Source organism: Electrophorus electricus, chromosome 1, assembly GCF_013358815.1.
Source record: "Electrophorus electricus isolate fEleEle1 chromosome 1, fEleEle1.pri, whole genome shotgun sequence".
NCBI classification, from domain to species: Eukaryota; Metazoa; Chordata; class Actinopteri; order Gymnotiformes; family Gymnotidae; genus Electrophorus; species Electrophorus electricus.
Genome location: NC_049535.1, coordinates 21,800,957 through 21,819,978, shown reverse-complemented (window position 1 = coordinate 21,819,978; position 19,022 = coordinate 21,800,957). Strand labels below are relative to the sequence as shown.

Sequence of the window (19,022 nt, the reverse complement as noted above, 5' to 3'; positions counted from 1 at the left end):
TAGACGCTGGCTCCCCTGTGTGTCCAATTCCACCAGAAATATGGGCTACACTAAGATAAAGAACCTTGTTCCCTGTAACGCGCGCGCACACACATACACAGAGCAAACCTGTGTTATCTCCAGTCATATGGATGGAATGCTTCTGTCAGGTCAAATCAGCTGAAACTGTGTTTTGGCAGAAGTGCCATGGCCCGAAGTCTCTCTCCTCACTGACTTCACTGCTCCTTCACTTTACTTTAAAACAGAGCACGCACGCACATACACACACACACACACCACACACACACACACCACACACACACACACACACACACACACACACCACACGCACACGCACACACACACGCACGCACGCATGCACACGCACACGCACACACACACACACGCGCACGCACACACGCACACACACACACACACACCCCACACACGCGCACGCACGCACACACGCACGCACACACACACACGCACACATACACGCACGCACACACACGCACGCGCACACACGCACGCACGCACACGCACACATACGCACACACGCACACACACGCGCACGCACACACACGCGCTCACGCGCACACACACACACATGCACACACACACACACATGCACGCACACACACACACGCGCACGCACGCACACGCACACACAGACACAGACACACACATGCACGCACGCACACACACACGAAAAAAAAAACAACAACCACACACTCGCAGGCATACAGTGGCTAATGTAAAGGTGTGTGTGTGTGTGTGTGTGTGTGTGTGTGTGTGTGTGTGTGTGTGTGTGTGTGTGTGTGTACACGTTCATGGCTGCGTGCTTGGGGTTGGTTAGCTTTTAGTTAACTAGCTATGAGCTTAAGCATTTAGGTTTTCAGATCAGTTCATTCATAAAGGATTGATGCACTACACACACACTGCTTTTACAGTATGAGGCCAACTTCTGTTTTAATTGCATTTTGACATACAAAAGAATACATGAGTATATGCTACATCTCATTTATACTATATTTTCCCTCCGAATATGTAAATTTGAAATGGGAATACAAGTGACTGGATAATCAGTGTTTAACATAAATGTAAACACTTTATATAGATTAGCATATCAAGTGGATGTATTCATTTATTTGAATTTATATTCATTGTAATTTTTACATTTAAATGACAAAACAGCAATACATATTTAGTGTACATATACATGTATAGTAGATATATTTCTTTGGAAGCTGTACAGCACACACACACAATCCGAGCAGCCTCGAGCATGCTCACAAGAGACAACCGGCTACGGCACACTGCTGCCAGCCTCTTTATGAAGACGGCGGTCGCTCCACAACATCCTTGTTTTGTTTCTATTCCCTTTTTGCCCCCTCAAAACAAGACTGCAGCAAACTTAACCAAGAGTTCTCTCTCTCTCTCTCTCTCTCTCTCTCTCTCTCTCTCTCTCTCTCTCTCTCTCTCGCTCTCTCACACACACACACACACACGCTTCGATTCGCCTCCGCTGTGTTTTGGGCCAGTCAAGAGCTGGAGCAGACGCTCGGTGCCTTTAATGTCTGGGCCTCACACTGCCTTTTTCTGCTTCTGATTGGTGGGAGTCCATCCTCCACACGTCATTCCTCCGTGATGCCCCCATCTCTCCCACGCTGCGTTCACCTGTATCCTGTCCTTTAGCCTGACCCAACATCAGTGCTGAACAACAGCAGAAAACTACACGGATGCCTCACATTTCAGTGGCTGCGCTTTCACTCGCGTGGACTTGCTTCTCCGCTCCAGCAAATTTCTCCACTCTGTAATCGGATGGACACATGGAATGTTTTTCAACTTTCACATAAAAAAGAGCAAAAATGCAGTATAATTCAACATAAAAGCACAGGCACCAAAGATGTTCAGTGCATACTAGGAGCAATTACAGGTTTGGTGCAATTATCAGGTAGATCGTTCAACGCCGTTCAAGGCGATCGACCTGACTGTGGTGCGTTTGGAGGGAGTTTAGTGCAAGAAATGCAAAGGGTTTTCAAGGCCCTGATTGAGAATCTCAGCTCTGCTTCTTCTACATACCTTTCCCTGACGCGTCCGACATTCCGAGTACTGCCGAGGACGAGCTGGGGTGGAAGAGACGAAAAGAATCTGAAATTTACCGTCCCTTTCTCCATCTGGGAGAAGGCGCTCCATCATATTTTATGCCTCCATTATCCGTGCGAGGATGTGCGTTCTCTTTTAGATCCACTAGTGGTGGTGGGGGGGATTTCCATCAAACCCCCAAACCCCCCGCTGCGGTTTTTGCAGAGGCTATTCTGATGCAGGTGGAGGCGTCAAGGCAGTGAAATTGCCCCACTCCAGAGCTAAAATGATTTCTACGTCCGTCCTGTTACCTCAAGGACGTTTTTACTCCAAGCCGTTTATAACTTTAGTTGGCGACGTTAACTGCCCATGGTGAGGTCACGGATCGCGTCTGACCAAGAGGCCTTGGCTTTGTCTGGAATTCAGTCATTCTTAAACAGAGCTGGTGGTGTGATGGGTTTGAATTTAGAACTCTTCTTGTTTCTTGATTGCTTTAAGTGTGATGGTAGGATGTGTGTGTGTTATGCAGTCCTGGACTGAAAACCCTGAGTAATCCCCAAATTCCAGGCTAATCGTGGACTACCTGGTAATCTGACCCTCCGAAATATTGCGGCTTCTTTTCTGTATTCAGTCACTTTTCTGAGTGATCAAACGCCTGAAGCTTTAATGTTGTCAGTAGAGGAGGAGGTGTGTCTCCTCCTGACCCCTCCCCGACTACCACAACTCACTGTCCCTGTGTTCCTCCTCCTCAGGCCTGCTTCAGTCCCCTAGAGAACACTGTGTGTTTGTGGGTGTGTGAGAAGGAGAGTATACACACACACACGTCCACACAAGTGGACGTCAGGCTTTTGAATTATTCTACCACTGGATCTGTCTGAGTCATTTAACAGTTCAGACCCTTGCAGAACTGACACCAACCCTGAGCAGCGTCATATTTTGTAATCAGATCAGTGGGCTGTCTGGCTCTAGCTAAACACGCCCACCTTTTAAACAGGAAACGTCTCCCACTGAAAGCACGTAGTGGGTCTGAACTCAGACCACTGGGCGCTTTTCTCTGTAAAAATGGCAGCCGACAGCTAAGGTGGCATGAGGGTCTTCCTAGCGGGATAGCCACCCCCCCACCCCCTGGTGCTCCGGGTCAGTCTTCCACCGCACACGGTGCCTCGAGTTCCTTTCTGTGGCAGTGTCGCGCAATAAAGAAAACCCCAGCTGCCAGGAGGCCGCCTCACACCCTAACCCCCCACCCCGCCCACCCCCTGCGCCGTAGTGGTACAGCCCGAGGGCACTCATTCACAAGCAGCGGCGTGGAGGGTTCTGAGCGTGCCTTGAGCATACGACATGCCCGCTCCCTCCCCCATATCTCTTTGTTCTGTGAATGTCTTTCATCTTGCCTGGTTCCTGCGCTCAGCGTTTGAGTAATAACGAGTCATTGTCCTAACGTCTCCATCCACAGGGTATTACAGCACTTGTTTCATTCAGCTCAACTTGAATTCAACATTGTCACAGTGACAGCATGGTCTTAAAGAAAACTTTCATAGACCAAACTTCCCCTGCCTGTTTACACAGAGCAGGTGCAGACCCACTCAGCGACAATTTTCAAACCGTGTTTACAGTCTAGAGGCTGGTGCATATCTTGTCTTGTGCTGAACACCTGTCTCAGTCCCCTCCCTCTCTGAACACCTGTCTCAGTCCCCTCCCTCTCTGAACACCTGTCTCAGTCCCCTCCCTCTCTGAACACCTGTCTCAGTCCCCTCCCTCTCTGAACACCTGTCTCAGTCCCCTCCCTCTCTGAACACCTGTCTCAGTCCCCTCCCTCTCTGAACACCTGTCTCAGTCCCCTCCCTCTCTGAACACCTGTCTCAGTCCCCTCCCTCCCTCTCTGAACACCTGTCTCAGTCCCCTCCCTCCCTCTCTGAACACCTGTCTCTGTCCCCTCCCTCCCTCTCTGAACACCTGTCTCTGTCCCCTCCCTCTCTGAACACCTGTCTCTGTCCCCTCCCTCTCTGAACACCTGTCTCTGTCCCCTCCCTCTCTGAACACCTGTCTCTGTCCCCTCCCTCTCTGAACACTTGTCTCTGTCCTCTCCCTCTCTGAACACCTGTCTCTGTCCCCTCCCTCCCTCTCTGAACAGCTCCCTCTCTGAACACCTGTCTCTGTCCCCTCCCTCCCTCTCTGAACACCTGTCTCTGTCCCTTCCCTCCCTCTCTGAACACCTGTCTCTGTCCCCTCCCTCCCTCTCTGAACACCTGTCTCTGTCCCCTCCCTCCCTCTCTGAACACCTGTCTCTGTCCCCTCCCTCCCTCTCTGAACACCTGTCTCTGTCCGCTCCTTGCAGACACTGCGGCTACAGCAAGGCCAACCAGGAGGGTGATGAGGAGCTCTACTTCCAGTGTGAGTATCTTAGTTCCCACCTGAGTGTGTGTCGTGTGTAGTTCCCACCTGAGTGTGTGTCGTGGGCGTGGTCATAAGGGGGGTGGGGCAGAAAGACAGAGAGAGGACAGACCGGAGAGAAGCAGAGGAACGGGAAGGCCAACAGGGAAGAAGAGTCTGTGTGGTTATGTATGATGAAAGATTACATCCAAGATCCTGCACACTGCAGCTGAGAGACAGGCAGAAACATGAGGGGGTGGGGGTTGGTGAGGAATGACTGAATGAGATTAGTGAAGTGTTAAGTGGCAGTGCATTACTGTCCCTTATGTGATTTAGAAACAGCCACACAATATATTAGCTGGTGTTGCACAAATGAATGGGAAAGAAACAAAGAGGGAGGGAGGGAGGGAGGGAGAGCAAAGGATTATTATGGTGAAGATGATACAGAAGTAGTAAAGTTAGTCAGGCGGCAAAAAGGCGAATGTTTGCCGTGACATTGCCCACTTTATCTCTGCTTCCCTGGCTCGCTCCTCACACCCAGATCATCTGTAGGGTCGTGCATGTGTGCGCGCGTGTGTGTGTGTGTGTGTGTGTGTGTGTGTGTGTGTGTGTGTGTGTGAGAGAACTCTCCAGAGTAAGTGTTTGGTGAATAATGAGCATCCGAGTGAATCCTGCAGCTGGGGAATTAAGTTTGCAGAAATGAACGCACACAAACACACATATGCGCACACACATGCACATACACACAAACATGCATACGCACAAACACACACACACACACACACACATTGTGTATTTTTAGTTATCCTGAGCAAAGCGCATCATTGTGCGTTTATGCCCTACAGAAATGCCAGCTGCATACGCAGGATTAATGCATTAACCTACATTACTGGTTTCACATGCCACGCACACACACACACACGCGCACGTAGATGTTGCGTCTGGCTCAGAGCTAGACTACGCAAAGCCGCGCGGAGGCAGGATCTGAGCTGTGTCAGGCAGGGGGGGCTTACGCACTGCGGGCTCACTCCTGCAGATAAGGTCTCCTCCGTCTCTTTGTCCACCCGCTCCAGACAGCTTCATTTACTCTGTGACTGATCTGCGGCTATCGGCTCCGGATCAATAATCCTTTATGACGCAGTGAATTGGAGGCCCATGCCCTGTCCTGGTCGATTATATTAACTACATGTGATCTCGTATCAGATTCACACCTCACTTCTCCCTGCCCCTGGGAAGCACACAGGGGGCCTCCGGGGGCCGCACGCCACCTTGGAGAGACCGAGGGGCCCCGACTCTGGCCGTGGAGTGCATGGACGGTCCAGCTGAGCTCTGACGCACCTACTTAACCTGCACGTTAAAATGGTAAACTGGAGAAGGTGTGTTAAAGCAGGACTGTACAGGACTGGGCAGGTCCATGTGGGACTTTGGCACTCAAGGACCAGGTTGTGGGAAATGGATGTCCCCTGAGGTACAAAACCTTCATTCCAGTTTTCTAAGCAGACAAACTTAATGTACAGTCAGGGCCGCAATTAACACGTAAACCATATCTGGTTAAAAGCTTTAATTGGGAGTGCACACCACGTGCATACTAGGGTCAAAAAGCATGCTGTTGCCAGGAAAGGTTGCTATGGTTTGTGCTGCGCTGTACGAGAGCTAAACGCATTGAAATTTGGGAAGGTCATTTTGATGTTGCCGTCTTTTGAGACTGCAGCCCCGAGAGCCAACAGCACTGCGGAGTGTGGCCGCACCCCTGTCGTGCTCACCGGCCAATGAAATTGCCAGGCTCCTCGCCAGTCTTAGCAGGGGTGCTAGGGCAGAGAGCGTCCTGTTATGTGGCAGAAAAATTGTGACGCGACTGAGTTTGTTCCCGCTGGCGCCCCCTGCAGTCAAGATCCCGACAAGGCGGACCTACATCGACCCCGAGACATGCGAGGACCTGCTACAGGCGGTGCACGCCTTCGCCAAAGAGCTCGACAACTCCACCATCAAGATCGAACGGATCATCCACACAGGTGAAGCCTCCCTCCATCACCCCTGTACCAGTTAAACCAGTGGGGGTGGGGTTGGAGGGTGATGGTGTTTACATTTAATCCCGAACCAACCTGTGTAGATCGTAAATGCGCAGAAAACCTCGTTGTCTCTGTGTCCTGCTAAAAGCATGCGTATAGTAACCGTGTGCTCTCTGACGTCCCCTGCAGGGGACTTTGGGGAGGTGTGCCGTGGCTGCCTGAAGCTGCCCAGCAAGCGGGAGCTACCGGTGGCCGTGAAGAGCCTGCGCGCTGGCTGCTCGGAGCAGCAGCGGCGGGGCTTCCTGAGCGAGGCGGGCATCTTGGGCCAGTTCGACCACGCCAACATCATCCGCCTGGAGGGCGTCGTCACTCGAGGTGAGCGGGGGGCCGGAGGGGCAGGCCGGAGAAAGACGGGGGACGGGCGGGGGACGCGCCAACTCGACCCCCTGCCGAGTAAGGAGAAAGAAAACCCAGCCGAGTCTGACGGATGGCAAGCGTGTTGACACCCGAGCGTAAACGTGTGCCGTGGGGGGGGAACAAGGGATGGATGTAACGAAAGGCAGGAATGTAAGCAGAGGGAAGCGCATGCAGGTGTGCGTGATGGCGTCTTACTGCCGCTAAAGGCAAAGACAGAGGACAGGCTGAAGAGGCCTGAGGACATAATCAGAGCGGCAGAGCAGCGCGTACGCTGGGATGGACGGGAGTGGCGCTCCGAGGAGACCAAATAAGACGGGTGTCTCGCTCTTTTTCTCCGCTCCTCTTCTCTCTGAGCGTGTGTGTGTGTGTGTGGGGGGGGGGGGTCACCAGTTGTTGTGAACTGGAAAGTAATATTAGCAGTGATATTAGTCAGGGGCCTTGTGTATTGGAGAGGTGGAAGACAGGCAGATTCAGAGTCTCTCTGTTAAATGTGATCCATCTGGTTTGGTCTGCTAAGAGCACCACTTCTGCTGCTAAGTGGGTTTGGGTGTGTTTTAATGAACGTGATTTGGTATTGATTTGCACAGAATGATAGAAATGAGAAGTGAAAAGAACTGTCTGTGTGTGTGTGAGTGGGACTGTGTGTGTGTGTGTGCAGAACTAAAGAGTATGTATATGTCTGACTTTGTTATCCAAGTGAGCTTACACACACAGCTACATGCACGCACACGCACACATTTAGGTCTCTGTTGATAATGTCGATATTGTTGTTGTGAATGCACAGTGATGCTTAATGGATTAACCCCTGCTAAACCAAAGCAAGTGGAGATGAGTTTGACTCCTTGAGATTGTGCCCATGTGTGTGTCTGTGTTTGTTCACCTATATATGTGTGTGTGTGTGTGTGTTTGTTCACCTGTATATATGTGTGTGTGTGTGTGTGTGTGTGTGTGTGTGTGTGTGTGTGTTTGTTCACCTGTATGTGTGTGTGTTTGTTCACCTGTGTGTGTGTTTGTTCACCTGTATATGTGTGTGTGTGTGTGTTCACTTGTATATGTGTGTGTGTGTGTTTGTTCACCTGTATATATGTGTGTGTGTGTGTGTGTGTGTGTGTTTGTTCACCTGTATATATATATGTGTGTGTGTGTGTGTGTGTGTTTGTTCACCTGTATATGTGTGGGGGGGTGTGTGTGTGTTTGTTCACCTGTATATGTGTGGGTGTGTGTGTGTGTGTGTGTTTGTTCACCTGTATATGTGTGTGTGTTTGTTCACCTGTATATGTGTGTGTGTGTTTGTTCACCTGTATATATGTGTGTGTGTGTGTGTGTGTTTGTTCACCTGTATATGTGTGTGTGTGTGTGTGTGTTTGTTCGTGTGTTTGTTCACCTGTATATGTGTGTGTGTGTGTGTTTGTTCACCTGTGTGTGTGTTTGTTCACCTGTGTGTGTGTTTGTTCACCTGTGTGTGTGTTTGTTCACCTGTATGTGTGTGTGTGTGTGTTCACTTGTATATGTGTGTGTGTGTTTGTTCACCTGTATATATGTGTGTGTGTGTGTTTGTTCACCTGTATATATGTGTGTGTGTGTGTGTGTGTTTGTTCACCTGTATATGTGTGGGGGTGTGTGTGTGTTTGTTCACCTGTATATGTGTGGGGGTGTGTGTGTGTGTGTGTTTGTTCACCTGTATGTGTGTGTGTTTGTTCACCTGTATGTGTGTGTGTGTGTGTGTGTGTTTGTTCACCTGTATATGTGTGGGTGTGTGTGTGTGTTTGTTCACCTGTATATGTGTGGGTGTGTGTGTGTGTGTGTTTGTTCACCTGTATATGTGTGTGTGTGTGTGGGTGTGTGTGTGTGTGTGTGTTCACCTGTATATGTGTGTGTGTGTGTGTGTGTGTGTGTGTGTGTTTGCCTGCAGATATCCTCATACGTAGCCCTGCTACAGATGTGCAGCATGGTGTAGATTCCATTATGATTGGCTATGGTGTTTTTTAAAAACAAAACAAAACAATTATGGTAAATAATTCAGATGGCCTAAAATTGCCAGTGGGAGGGTGAAGTGAGGAATGACAAATAAACTGACCAATCTGATTGTATAGCTCAGCCCCATACAATTTGGGAAGTCTCGGACACACAGACTAAAAACCGTTCAGGTGAAACGCGGACGGGTGGAGGCCTAACTCTAACCACTCCCCTGTGATTTACCTCCTGCACCTGCAAATCTTTTCTCTCCTGTCCTAACTCCTCCGCCCCCACCCCGTGTTGAGTCTTGGTTCCTCTCAAGGTTTCTTCCTCGTGCTCTAGGGAGTTCTTCCTTGCCACTGCCCTTGGTTTGCTCACTGGGAGCTTAGTGTGAAGCAGCTTTGTAAAGCGCTATAATAAAAGAACAGTCTGGAGTGTAATGGAGGAGAGTGGTGTTGGCCAGGGGCGTGGTCTGAGGGGCGTGGTGTTGGCCAGGGGCGTGGTCTGAGGGGAGTGAGTCTCCCGGGTTCTGTTGGATGCCCATTTAGGCGCTGGTGCCCACTCAGACAGCCTCGCAGTGTGGGTGACTGAGAAGCTCTGTCTATCTCAGCACAGGTTTAGAGTGTCTCATTATGTCACTGTCTCTCACTCTCTGTCTCTGTCTCTGTATCTCTCACTCTATCTCTCTCTCTCTCTCGATACTTAATGGCCCTTACACACACGAACACATACACACACGAACACACACACATACACACACGAACACACAGTGTCTGGGCAGGTCTGTCGGCAGTTGCCTGCTGTCAGGGTGAGAGGGTGTGATAGGACAGTGGTGTGTGTGTCAGTGACCAGCATGTGGGCCAGGCTTTCAACTTTCACAAACACACTCTGTTGACATACCAGCACTATTTCTCACACTGTGTTTGTGTGTGTGTGTTTCTACCTGCAGGTAACACTATGATGATTGTGGTAGAGTGTATGGCCAATGGGGCCCTGGATTCCTTCCTGCGGGTTAGTAGGAGTGTGTGTTTGGATCTGTTCTGTTACTGCTCTCTTACGTTCTTCTGTTTTATGTATTTATCATCATCATTCCCATCACCTTCCTCTTCCTCGTGTGAGTTTCCTTTGTTTTAGCTTTGTTTAGCTTTGTTTTAGCTTTGTTCACATTCATGATAAATTTTTTAACTAGTTTTTTTGTTGTTGTTTTCTGCCTGCTAGTTTTGCAGTTTTCTTCAAAAGAGTCTATTTTGCTGTTGTATTTTTTTAAGGGTCTAGAGTTTAAATTAGTTCAAGTTAAAGTCTGTGCGTGCATGTGTACGCAGAAACACGAGGGTCAGCTGAGCGTCCTGCAGCTGGTCGACCTGCTGAGCGGCGTGGCGTCGGGGATGAAGTATCTGACTGAGATGGGCTTTGTGCACCGCCGCCTGGCCGCCCACAAAGTGCTGGTCAGCAGTGGCCTGGTGTGCAAGGTGACTGGCTTCCGGCCCCTGCAGGAGGACAAGATTGAGGCTGTCTACACCACACTGGTGAGTGGGCCCCTAAGGCTATCTACACCACACTGGTGAGTGGGCCCCTAAGGCTGTCTACACCACACTGGTGAGTGGGCCCCTAAGGCTGTCTACACCACAGTGTTGAGTGGGCCCCTAAGGCTGTCTACATCACATTGGTGAGTGGGCCCCTAAGGCTGTCTACATCACACTGGTGAGTGGGCCCCTAAGGCTGTCTACATCACACTGGTGAGTGGGCCCCTAAGGCTGTCTACACCACACTGGTGAGTGGGCCCCTAAGGCTGTCTACACCACACTGGTGAGTGGGCCCCTAAGGCTGTCTACACCACACTGGTGAGTAGGCCCCTAAGGCATTGTATGCCACACTGGTGAGTAGGGCCCTAATGCTGTCTGCAGCAGCTGTGTGGTTTTGCACACACGCACAAACACACCCACGCACGTGCGCATGCACACACACACACACAAATTATCATGCTTCTGAACAGCCATTGGATAAATTTAGATGTTTGGAAGGGCCTTTGTGTTGTATTGATGCACATAAGGGGTGTGTGTGTGAGTGTGATTGGGCACATGTGTCTGGCTACACAGCATTGACACACTCTCTTGCTACTCTGTATACTTGCTACCTTTGTATTCTGGGTATAAGTACTGTCTTAACAACAGTGTGAAACGGTGTGTAGAAATTATTTATAATCAACAAACAAGCTTTAAACTTTCCACTTGCTACACCCACTACTGTGTCTCCCCCCACCACACCCCCACCCCTCAGCATGCTGGGAAGAGTGTGGTGCTGTGGACTGCCCCAGAGGCCATCCTATACCACCGCTACAGCTCTGCCTCCGATGTCTGGAGCTTCGGCATTGTCATGTGGGAGGTGATGTCGTTCGGCGAGAGGCCCTACTGGGATATGGGCAACCAGGACGTAAGCAGCCGCGCTCTGCGCCCTTCGTCTTCTGCGCTCGCTCCCTCACTTACATCCTTCTATGTTGTGTTCATCTTCTCTTTTTTTTTTTTGCCCGCCATCCATCTGAATGCCCTCATCCCCCCCCCCCCCCCCCAAGCTTTCTGTCCGTCCCTGTCTCACACACGCTCGCACGAGCGGTCGCTCGGGTGGGGGTCGCGTGGAGTCATAAACCTCAAAGCAGAGAGACAGAGACTGAGACTGACTCTTTGAAGGGCTCTCGGAGAGTTGGGGCTTTAGAGGTGTCTCAGCGTCGTGACCAATCAGAGTCACCGTCTCCGGGACGTGAGGGGCGTCACGCAGCTCCGTGTTGAGCGCTAACGTCCTCCAGCAGAAGCATCTCCTCCAGTCACTGTCCAGACACTGTTATGTTGCAGTCCAACAAAAAAGGGAAAAAATTATATTTATTAAAAAATAATACTTGTAGTGTTAAGGAAGCTGAACATTCTCTAAAAGGCTTATAGATGAGAGAATGTGTGTGTGTGTGTGTGTGTGTGTATGAGAGAGAGAGAGAGAGAAAGGGAGAGAGGGAGAGAGAAACTCACATTAGGGTGAGGAATGATGAGGGTACGGTAGTAGATTAGTGCAGGGGATCAGATCTGACGTGACACTTTCAGGACGTGATTTTTTTTTTTTTTTTTTTTCCATCCAGTGAGAGACAGGGCAAGAGGGAGTGAGAGGGTGAAGGAGAGAGAGAGGGAGAGAGAGAGCGAGAGGGAGATAAAGTGGGTACAAGGGGGGGGGGGCTTGAAGGGGTAGACAGAAAGAGAGATGCGTTGCCAGAAGAAGAGCAAGCAGCTTTAAAAAAAAAAAAAAAAACACGTGACAAATCGCCTCGTTGTCCATCATCAAATGCCGCAGTGTCGTCTGTGCTGTGATTATGATTTCCACGAGACAAAAGGAGCCCGATCACTCCCAAGTAGAGGGGAAACGGCCGCGCGGATCAGTCAGGCGGCTCCGTATCAGCGGGCGCGGGGAGAGCGGGGCATGTGGTCACTGGAGCGTTTCAGAGAGGGTAATTACTTTTGCTTGGCCCTCAGTCGCCGCGCCGGGTTCACTCGCTCGCCTCTCGATGTGGCTCTCTGTCAGAGCAGTGCGGTGCGGGACGCGGACGCCGCGGCACAGTCGGATGAGCCCCTGACTGAGGAGGTCACTTAAGGAGGCACACGATCCTGCCTTCTAAACCACGGAGATCTCCAGTAAAGCGACGTGTTTGCCAATCTGGACAAATTATCCACACACGTCATGTTTGCTGAATTGTGGGGGGGGGGGTGCTTTTGGGCGTGCTTATGTGCTTACATGCGTGCGTGTGTGTGACGTGAATGCTCCAAGGTGATCAAGGCCATCGAGGACGGCTTCCGGTTGCCCGCCCCCCTCAGCTGCCCTGCCTCCCTGCACCAGCTCATGCTGGACTGCTGGCAGAAGGAGCGTGCGGAGCGGCCGAGCTTCACGCAGATCCACAGCGCCCTCAGCAAGGCCGTCCGCAGCCCCGACGCCGTCGGCCAGTCCGCCACGCTCGCCCGCAGGTACGCCCGCCGGCCCACTCCAAGCAGCTTGCTTGGGTTTAATCGCCCCGATTCCCTTGCTAGACAGGGAGGGCAGATTCAGAGCTTAGCGCATTTGTGTAGGTCACGGCCATGCACGGCTGCTCCTGGAGATCTGACTCCTGCTGTTAGTTCAGGGCAGAAAGAAATATAACCGTGCCAGTGGGTCTGAAGGATCAGGGCCGATCTCAGCTTTAGGTCCCCACACTTAGCTCCCAGTTCGGGGATACAAATGATGGATCTGTGTTTTAATGTGTGACCAAATTAATAGTGTGCATGTTTTGAATATTACTTCCCCATGCATATACGACAATGTTAATACAGAATGAGGTGGATAAGAGACTATTTATCAGAGCTCTAGCCATTGGGGTCCAAAGCGAGCATAACCTGGTGTATTGCTGCGTGCTGAGTACGTGGATCCGTTCTAAAGTGAACGCAGCATGTTTTAGCCACGCCCCCTCTCTGTCCGGCCCACTCTGCAGAACCCTGGGCTCCTCCTCCATCTCTCTGTCAGAGAGGCCCTTGCCCACGTTTCCCTCGTTCAGCTCTGTGGGTGAGTGGCTGGAGGCTGTGGATATGGGTCGCTACAAAGACAACTTCACCGCCGCTGGATACTGCTACCTGGAGTCGCTCGCTCGCATGAATGTCCAGTAAGAGCTTGCTGTCTCTGTCTGTTTCTCTATATAACACACTCTCTCTCTCTCTTTTTCCCTTTCATGCTCTCTCTCTCTCTCTCTCTCTCTCTCGTTGCTCTCTCTTTTTCTGTGCAGTTTTTTTGTTGTTGTTTTTTGCTTTTTGTTTTTTTTTGCTGTTTGTTTTTTGTATTGTATTTCCAGGTATTTTGTGTGGGAACAGAGTGTACACAGTAACTGCAAGTGTGTGTGTGTGTGTGTGTGTGTGTGTGTGTGTGTGTGTGTGTTTAACGTAATATCTACCAAGCTGATGATCACTTTGTGTGCCATGTGCTTGTTTGGACTTGAATTTGGTTGCTTGTTATACGTGAATGTCAATATGTGAAGTATGTGTGTAATGCTAAAATTGAGCGTGTGTGTGTGTGTGTGTGTGTGCGTGCGCACGTGTGTGTGTGTGTGTGTGTGTGCGCACGTGTGTGTGTGTGTGTGTGTGTGTGTGTGTGTGTGTGTGTGTGTGTACAGGGATGTGTTGAGTCTAGGCATCACTTCTCTAGAGCACCAGAAGCAGATTCTGGCAGCCATTCAGACTCTCAGAGCACAAGTCATCCAGATGCACGGTCGTGGAGTGCAGGTCTAACACACACGCGCGCACACACCACACGCGCACACACACACATGTAAACATACACACTCTCTCCAGAAGGACAAGAGAGTGATCACTGAGTGGAGAGAGTCATGTGGACCTCAGTTCGCATAGTGACCTAGCAGGAGGTTCACTAATGAGGAGGTGGGAGGGGAGACATGTCCCACATTTCTTCCTCTTTTTCGTTCTGCCCTCACTCACCTTTACTCAGTACAAATCCTGGGTCTTTCCAATCCCGTGAAGAGGACAAACTTTGAATAAGCCTGTTCCCAGGAGCTCAAGCTCGTGGATACTCGAGGCCACTGCTCTCCCCGAGGAGCAATGGTTCAGTCCATGTTCCCCTGTCGATACTGGGCCCTCTGCTCCAAAACACTGTCCTGTTTACCCTTGCTGACCTGAAAACAATGGATTAGCTTTGTACTCCCTACCACAGCACCAGGGCTCACTGACCTGCACTGATCTGAGAACAGATCTAAATGACGGCACACGGCCCCAAACGCGGGTGGTGAACTAGTGGCTCATGTCACTTAGCAGCCATTGGACCAGGAAGCATGATGTCCGGTTATATATTCTGCGAGCAGCAGAAGACAGTGCTGAGAAATCAGAAAACAAAGCTGTGTAAATCTTACTTCCTCCCGAGCGTGTTTCCATTTGTGTGTCTTTGTCGTTGTCACTGTGGACCACAAGGTTGTCCAGGTTTTTTTTCCCTTTTTTTTCCAGCAATTGATGCTTCTGTAGAAACCCTAAATGTGTGTGTTGAACAGAAATTAATTCCACAAGTACTGACATGTAGAATTCTATATTTTATTTTCTATTATTATTATTGTTATTATTATTATTATTATTATTATTATTATTATTGTTGTTGTTGTCGTTGTTGTTGTTATTATTTCATCTTCAGCACAGGAGGTGCTTGCACTGTAAAGTTCCAGACTGCCATTCGTGTGGTGTGTCATATTTATTAGTATTTATTTCCACGTTTCTACCACATTTGCTAAAGCTCTAATTAAAAGGACTTGGCAGAGGACCTTTTTTATGTGTAAGAATGGAAATGAAAGTATAACAAGGCAAAATAAAAAGTATCCTGATGTAATGTTGTTTGATTATACATTTTCACCATGACCTTGGAATATTTTTTTTTTACGCACTTTCAGAGGTGTATGGTTGCTCTGTTGGAGGCAGTAAGCATGTATGTACGTACACTCCTTCACACACACACACACGCACACGCGCGCGCGCACACACGCACAGAAACGTACACTAACATTGCACTTGTCTGATGCATTCGGACAAAACCAGTACTTGATGTTGCCATTTTGTAATGCGGACGAGGTCCTCACAGAGGAGCTGTGTTTAATGTTCTAGTATGAATGACTTCTGAACCATCGCTTTTTGCTGTGTACAGTGCTGTGTGGATAAGGAGCAAGAGTGCGAAGCTGAAATTCTGCCTCTGTAATGTAAACAGTAATATACCAATCTCAGACCTGCTGATTCCCATCTGACGGTGTGAACAGTTTATTCCAGTTCAGATTCACATGGAGATGTGACAGCGCCTACATCTCTGGATCCATCTGGATTATATGACTTAAGTGAAGTACAAAACATACAATAGGTACAATCAGCTTTGATCTCTTCAAAAATGCATACTACACACACACGCACGCACGGACACACACACCACACACACACCACACACACAGTATTGTGCGAACATCCATTTACTCTTTACCCTAGACTGTATCCTCTCTGTGCATTTAATATATATTCATGATCTCTGTTTGATACTGTAAATATGTACTTGAAAATGCAATCTATTTTTATAATTAGTTTGAGACAATGCGCTGAATATAATATCTTCTCACTGTGTTCAAAGGTTTCATTGTTTGAATTAGGAAAGTAGTAGAGAGCTTGGGTATTTGGAATAACCTTTTGGGTTTTTTTTGATGATTTTTACCTGTTAGATAACAGATGGCTGTTGCAATATTGAAATGTGTTATTAAAAAATGCCATGCAAGCATTCACGGGTTGGGTAGTTTTTTTCCTCTTTCATTTGCTTCAGTGTGTTTGCAGGAATCTCACCATATGCGTCTCCCTCCCTCAGAATGTGCAGTTCGGCTTTTCGTTTTTCTGTGATGTGACTGATTTTCAGTCTCTCTCTGTGCCTGATCTTCTCCTGTCTTTGCATTAGCATTTGTATTTTAAAACTTGTGAATAATATCTTCCCTCAGTGAAGATGTTGGTGTTTGAATGGCATTTTGTGAAATGCCTCTAGAACTGCTTGTCCCTGGTTTGAGTTTAATTTATTTATTCATTTATTCACAACACCTTATTTCAACTGCAGACTAATGAATATATTTAGTCTTTGGTTGTGATTTTGGAATAGGCCACCAACACTGTACTTATTTTTTATTTATTATGTAGTTGGAGCGATTCGTGTAAAACATGGCGTTATAGCATACACTGGAATTGTATGCTGCGACTACATGGCAGCTGAAACAGCTGAAAACCTGAGCCATTTTGTTGAAGAAAATTTGGCGAAACTCAAGGAGAATCTCAACATGTCCCGTAGTTTCAGAATCATCCTAGAGGCAGTGGAACATTCTCCAGCAGAGTTTCTAGTGCTTCCATCCGAGCTGTTTTAAAACATTTTAAACATATTTTTGGTGCACTGTGTGATGTGTGTATTCTGAAAATCTTACGGAAGAATATATTGCATTATATTCTTCAGTATAATCAGTATAATCTTTTGCCAGTATAATAAGTCTTTTTGTGAAAAAGAAGTAGGAGTTCTCTCACACTGTAGTTTCAATTCCCTCTGTTCATTTCCAATAATCCTGCTTCCGTGATTATCCATTTGACACTTCATAAGCGTGTGTGTGTATGTGCGTGCGAGTGCGCGTGCCCGCGTCTGCGTGGATGTAATATTTGAACAGAGGAGGGAGCTGCAGAAAATCATTTTTATTGTTGCCGTCATATTGAAGTGGAGAGACGAGTTTGGGAATTAATGAGTTTTCCTTTCTTGCCCTTCCCACTCCCAGCCTCTGTCTGCGTCAGCCTTATTCCTGTGTAAATATTTTCCCCTTAAAAGAGGCCGTGCATGATCTGATTGCGACAGAAGCTCTAAAGAAGAAAACCTGTTAGTGGATTTTTGTCACATCATTATTAAATTGGAAACCTGCCGTCTCGTCAGGGTCAAAGGGCCCGTGTTAAAAGCACGGCGAATTGCGCGCTGAAAGCTCTTTGTAAAGCAAACGCGTCAGTCCGCTTCAGCTTCTGACATGAGCATGACTTCCCAAACCCTCACATGCTTACAAAATTACACCATCTGATTTTGTAAAGTGTTACTGTAGGCCACCTTTACTACGAATACCGAACATATGTTACAGTACTGATACAATTTACTAATACGATCCACTACTATGTTACTGTTAAAGTGTAAGAAATCTTTGTTCAATGACCCAGTGTTACCATTAAGTGCTCATACACAAACTACAAGACACAGATGCTTGAGAGAGTCAAGCCAGTGATTAAATTATTTTCTCACACATTTTACTTTTGAATTTGCATAAACATCACTGATCCATGATCTATTAGTTGTTAGTACTACTGACAACCTCTGAATCTGTGTAAATACTGATTGGTGTTTCCACACACAATTTAGACTTGATTGTGCTTTAGGCTAGTTAGATAGTTACATAAATAAACCCTTCCGTCATAGTATCTTTGTTGTATGCCCAGACACAGCAGCTTGTGAACTGAACAATAAGACGATCGTTTGGCTTGTCACAGATTAGTGACTAATGCTGTGTCACTGTTGTCACACGTCATTCCAAAACTGTTACTATAAGGAGCCTGTACTGAGGCATAGTTTAAGTCCTATTTTGAAGAGTCATCATTTTCTTCTCTCTCGTTAAGAACAATGACAGATAAAGGCATTTACTTTAAAAAAAAAAAATCAATCAAAAAGATTGTATGTATGAGAAAGGCAGGGGTGAGGAGAAAGACGTCTCCCCCGTCTCTCCGTCTGCATAAAGGAGCCCACATTTCTTCCCTCATGCAAAAGAGGTGGGATGAGGGGGGGGGGTGCACACTAAAAAAAAAAAAAAAAACCCTTTCAGGATAAAGCCACCTATAAGCCAGTGTGAAGGTGAAAGTTTCCTCGCACAAAAGTCTGATCCGAGCGACGGCCATGCCAGCGCTTAAATGGGATTTTGAGATTAATCCGGATCAGCTGCGAGTGTGAACAAACAAAGTGGAGTGGGACTGTCTTGGGCCTCTCTGGGAGTGTACTGCCTCACAAGGTGCACAGAGGCTCTCTTAGAAGAGTATAATCACACTCACTAAGGAGGATGGAGATGTCAAAGCTGCCAAGTGTGTGTTTGTATGTGTAAGAGAGGCTAACTATGAAAGACCACAGTATTCCAATTCTCTGAGGGCAGATCAGAGGGAGGTAATGACAAATAAAAAGCATGTAGAGGAGACAAGAGTTTAGCAGATGGAAAGTGTCTTACTACGTGTCCTCTGTGACCTTAGCATGTTTTTCTTCCTCTCCATTCCAGTAGCTTCTCAAGGCTACCCAGCTTTGTATCTACTGAGCTCTCGCACTCTCTGTATGCCTGCTCACCCCAGAAACCTGATCTAAACCAATCCCTAATCAGTTCCAGGCTCCTCTATCCCACTCGTGGTACTTGCTGACCACACCATGCTGGGAGCTAACACAGTCGGTCCTATTAGCAAGGCCTTCTCTGGTCTGTTTGGCGAAGAGGGTCGACTTGAAAAGTGACCCGCTCAATGCAGTTCTTTGCTGCCCCCTAGTGGCGTGTGACAAATACAGTGCTTGGCCTTGAAACAGGTTGCGTCTTCTGGCGAGGTACACTAACTGCATCCAATCAAAGTGATGATAAAAGGGGAGAAATGC

General features: G+C 48.3%; 1 protein-coding gene across 2 annotated transcripts in view; it reads left to right on the top strand.

Annotated features, from left to right (window-relative positions):
* Nucleotides 1–15,197, top strand: part of LOC113580084 (ephrin type-A receptor 7-like) — a 101,356-nt gene extending 86,159 nt beyond the window's left edge. For both annotated transcript variants that reach the window (XM_035531757.1, XM_035531759.1), the window contains exons 9-17: nt 4,400–4,455; nt 6,321–6,446; nt 6,633–6,818; nt 9,766–9,827; nt 10,139–10,342; nt 11,094–11,246; nt 12,618–12,811; nt 13,312–13,479; nt 13,984–15,197. In XM_035531757.1, the coding sequence (XP_035387650.1) occupies nt 4,400–4,455; nt 6,321–6,446; nt 6,633–6,818; nt 9,766–9,827; nt 10,139–10,342; nt 11,094–11,246; nt 12,618–12,811; nt 13,312–13,479; nt 13,984–14,098 (1,264 nt within the window). In that variant the 3' untranslated portion in view covers nt 14,099–15,197. The remainder of the gene's footprint in view (nt 1–4,399; nt 4,456–6,320; nt 6,447–6,632; nt 6,819–9,765; nt 9,828–10,138; nt 10,343–11,093; nt 11,247–12,617; nt 12,812–13,311; nt 13,480–13,983) is intronic.
* Nucleotides 15,198–19,022: the final 3,825 nt, after the last annotated feature.